Source organism: Rattus rattus, chromosome X, assembly GCF_011064425.1.
Source record: "Rattus rattus isolate New Zealand chromosome X, Rrattus_CSIRO_v1, whole genome shotgun sequence".
NCBI classification, from domain to species: domain Eukaryota; kingdom Metazoa; phylum Chordata; class Mammalia; order Rodentia; family Muridae; genus Rattus; species Rattus rattus.
The window spans coordinates 117,007,232-117,011,139 of record NC_046172.1 but is presented as its reverse complement, the minus strand read 5'-3'; the positions used below and the strand labels follow the sequence as shown (position 1 = coordinate 117,011,139).

The 3,908-nt window shown below is 48.0% G+C and overlaps 1 protein-coding gene across 1 annotated transcript; it reads right to left on the bottom strand.

Moving 5' to 3' along the window:
• Positions 1-1,097: 1,097 nt before the first annotated feature.
• Positions 1,098-1,488, bottom strand: LOC116889147 (small integral membrane protein 10-like protein 2A). The gene has a single exon (XM_032890315.1). The coding sequence runs from the start codon at positions 1,346-1,348 to the stop codon at positions 1,115-1,117; it is 234 nt and encodes a 77-aa protein (XP_032746206.1). The 5' UTR covers positions 1,349-1,488; the 3' UTR covers positions 1,098-1,114.
• Positions 1,489-3,908: the final 2,420 nt, after the last annotated feature.

The following is a 3,908-nucleotide window of genomic DNA, read 5'->3' as shown; positions in this document are numbered from 1 at the left end:
GCCTGCTTCTGGGGTCCTTCACGTCTCCAGATCCTGTATTGCCTGATAGCCATGCAGGTCATGGTTGGTAGATGAGCTTGTGGGTCTCTGGGGTGTCCCTGCATACTTCAAGGAGCCTGGGTGAACAAGGGAAGATGGGAGAAAAGCAACTTGTGGAAAAGAGATGGCTAGAACCAACTATTTCCTGTTCTTCCCTGTCTGCAGATGCAGAGTCTCAAGATGCCCTCAGGCCGGTTAGGAATAAGTGGCTGGGTCAGTCCCTGCCCCATCCCCCAGGTGCTGGAAGCAATTTGGGAAGAACTGTGCACCTACAGAAGAGTATCCTTGGAAAATCCGCCAAGAAAGGGACAGGCCTGCAGTTGGTTCAAAAAAGAACTGTTTATTTTATGCTCACCTGACTTGGATGGATGGATAAATCTTTTGCTGTCTAGGGCCTTCCTGGGAGCTCACTGGCCCAACCCTGTTCCTGTCAGGTTCGGTGACATCTCATAGGTCCTCTGCACAAAAGGTTGGATGCCTGGAAGGTGGGTGGGAGGGCTCCCTGTGTGCACTGGTGACCTTCCTTCCAGCCCCTCAAGGGAATCACACTACCTTTTAGCTGACCCTCCGAGATGCCATGCCTCTCACCCTATCAAAATCCACTACCAGAAGTTGTGAAGAGCCTCGCCTACCTTTTTACTTTCCCAGCTTGGCTAGTGGCAGATGTGCCAGCTCTATTCTTTGTTTCCCAGACCAGATGCCATGACCTCATACCCATCTGCCCCCATCTGACAACTGGTCACTTTACCTTCCAGGCTCAGGGCCTGGTAAATCAGAATCCTGTGGTAGCATCCTTCTTTTTGGCTCTCCAGGCTTTTCTGCCAATGGGGGACAACGGGTTTATGACTCTGGTGATTCTGGATGCAGAGAAGGACTGGGCTGTGAAGGTTTTTGCGGTGTGGGATGCGGTTCCTTAAACTCGAGCAGGGGCCTAAAATGGAGGGGCCCTGACCGTGCCGCCTGCCCCCGCCGAGTCTCCGAGGCACCGTGCTGCCCCGCTGTCCTTACCGTGGCCGCCAGGATGGCGCGGAAGGCACGGATGGCCCTCTCCACCGCCGCGGCGGGGAGCGTTTGCTCACTCGATCCGCACCTGCAGGCGGACGTTGAGCATCACAGGCCACCATGCAGATAGGGGAAGTTCACGCGCAGGGCGCCAGGCCAGGTCGAAGAAGGTGAGCAGCGTGCGGTGAGCCCCTTTGCAGAAGGCACCGTAGGAGCTGCGCGTCACAGCCCAACGGGACAGTCGCAGTGCCAGGCCAGACAGGGCCGCCGCCGCAGCAGCAGCAGAGAGGGCCGCAGTCACCGCCATTGGCCTGGCTCAGCTGCTCACCTGCTGCAGAGCCAGCTCACTGTGCCGAGCCACGCCACCCCACGCTGTCCGCAGCCCCGCCCTAGGGCTCCCAGGTCCTTGCAGCCTCCAGTGCTCCACCCCCAGCACCGCTGCCTTTGTAGCTCTCCGCCCTCCCTCCAGACCTGCGACTGCTCAGCGCCGCCCCCTCTCTGCCGGCTTGAGGCTGAAGCCCTCCACTGGTTCGGCAGGTATCATTAACTCATCCCGGGTCCAGCTGCTGCAGAATGGCTGTAGTGGTAGGGCCAGACTTGCTTCACCCCACTGATGCAGTCCCACGGATAGGAACCCTCTCTCCACGAAGTTCCACACCTTCCAAGTGCCTGTCCCACCTGTTCAGCTTGTTCTTTCTTCCTAGTGTGTACAAGGACGGAGTGGCCTGGAAGGTATGCTGCTAGGATTCGCTGGGGAAATCCAGGGAAGGGGGGTGTTCAGGAGCTGGTTCTTAGGACTATTGTTATTTCAATGAAATTCTCTCCCTGTCTTGTGATAACACCCTTCACTGTCTCCCAGGAAGCCCAGGCCAAGGGGCGCATTGCACACCTTCATTTCTGCTTGAGTAGCCTTTGTCCACAGTGCCATCAAATTAATGGTGCATGCATTTCGTTCCCTTTTCTGTTGTATTTGCTGGTCCCTCTTTCATGTTAACATCTAATCTTTATATCCAACAAGTTTCAACAAATCCAGCCCAAAGCCAGATTGGCTCTCTGGAATGCAGGCAGTGTTTGCTCACACCCTATGCAAAAAGCGAAGGCAAAAGCCAAAATCCACAATTTGCAGTGTGGCTCAGTTACGGTGTTGAGGTGTTGATGGGATTAACACAATGAGTGCATTTTTCTTAGGATGTAATTAGACTTACCTTTAGCTTGCCTACATGTAAGTGTAAATCAAAATCATCTGCATACACTGATACGGGTAGGCGATCCCTCATCCGTTTTATTTACAATCATCTATGAATTACTCTCAGGGCTCTATTATCCATATAATTTTAGAATCAACATGTCTGTGAGAGCAAAAAGGTATTGCTAGAAATTGTGTCAAATAAATAGACCAATTTCAGGGAGAAACTGACACCATTTCTATGCCGATTGTACTGTCATGAACAGAATCTCTGTTCATCAAGCTGGGTTTTGTTTGTTTGTTTGTTTGTTTGTTTCTTTTATTGACATTGAGATCTTTATATATTTGTTAAAAGTACTCTAAACTAATATTTTCTTTGAAAGCATTATAAATGATTTTGAACTTTTGATCTCAATTTCCACATGTTTGCTCATTATTAGTATATAGAAAAATATATATTGTGTGTATGTGTATGTATATATATATATGTATATGTGTATGTATGTGTATATGTGTATGTATGTATATATATTCCTGTGTGGATACATAGGCATGTGAAGGTTCGTGCATGCCTGTGCAGAAACAAGGACAAACCAAGGAAGACAGAGCCCCTTTTGTTTTTTTGGATAGTCATTTAATGACAGGAACCCTCAAGTCTGTCTTTGACTTTAAGGTCTGGGATTAAACATATGCACTGCAAACCCAAGCCTTTTTTCCTAAGCACTCGGAGGCATATAGCCAAGCAAACCTCTACTGCAATTTCAGACAGCCTAGTCTACATAACAGTCCCAGGCTGCTTCCAACAAACCTCCAACCATCCACAAACAAGCACAAGCAAGTATACACACACACACACACACACACACACACACACACACACACACACGTCTTTTGTACCTCACTTTTTACATGTGTTCTGGGGTTTCAAATCAGGTCCTCTCCTTTTGCTTTGCTTTCTGAACCATCCTCCTGCAACCCAGAAATATAAATGTCTGTGTGTTCACCCCTGTGTCCAGTAAGGGTTCAACTCTTTCTTGGTTTTCTTTTCTCAGCACAGGGAAGCTTTAAACTAGAATATCATAAATTGTACAGGAGTTGGAGGCAGTTTTCAGCACAGATGCTTTCTAATCTTTATATCCATTCCTTTCATTTGCAGTAGCTAGAATTCACAGTGCAAAGGCAGAATGATGAGGTTGCTGCCATAATGGATGTGTAGCAGTAAATGCATTTCCTACCTTACTGATACTGAATATTTTTAAAATTACTATTATCATAAACTTTCATGCATCTAACTCTGATTCACAGTCTCAATCTTGCCTGGAACTCATTATATAGCCTAGTCTAGCCTTACTTTTGTGTTACTATTTTAAATGAACAGTGTCTTATGCCAGACACACACAAAATATTTGAATGTACGTATGTGCATCCTTGCAGGGGCACATATCTGCTCTCCCTGTTTGTCCCCATCCGTCTCTGTCTCTGTCTCTGTCTCTCTCTCAGTCTTTTCTCGTGTGTGTGTGTGTGTGTGTGTGTGTGTGTGTGTGTGTGTGTGTGTGTGTGTGTGTGCTAACTTGCAGAGGCTGGAAGAACTTATCAAGATCTCATCACTAGAACTACTTTACAGGTATTGGCTAGACACTTGGATAGTTGTTATGTGGTCTTGGGATTTGAACTCCATTTT

Bases quoted from the DNA above. Each gene is read 5' to 3' on its own strand.
- LOC116889147 (XM_032890315.1), bottom strand. From the start codon at position 1,348: ATGGCGGTGACTGCGGCCCTCTCTGCTGCTGCTGCGGCGGCGGCCCTG.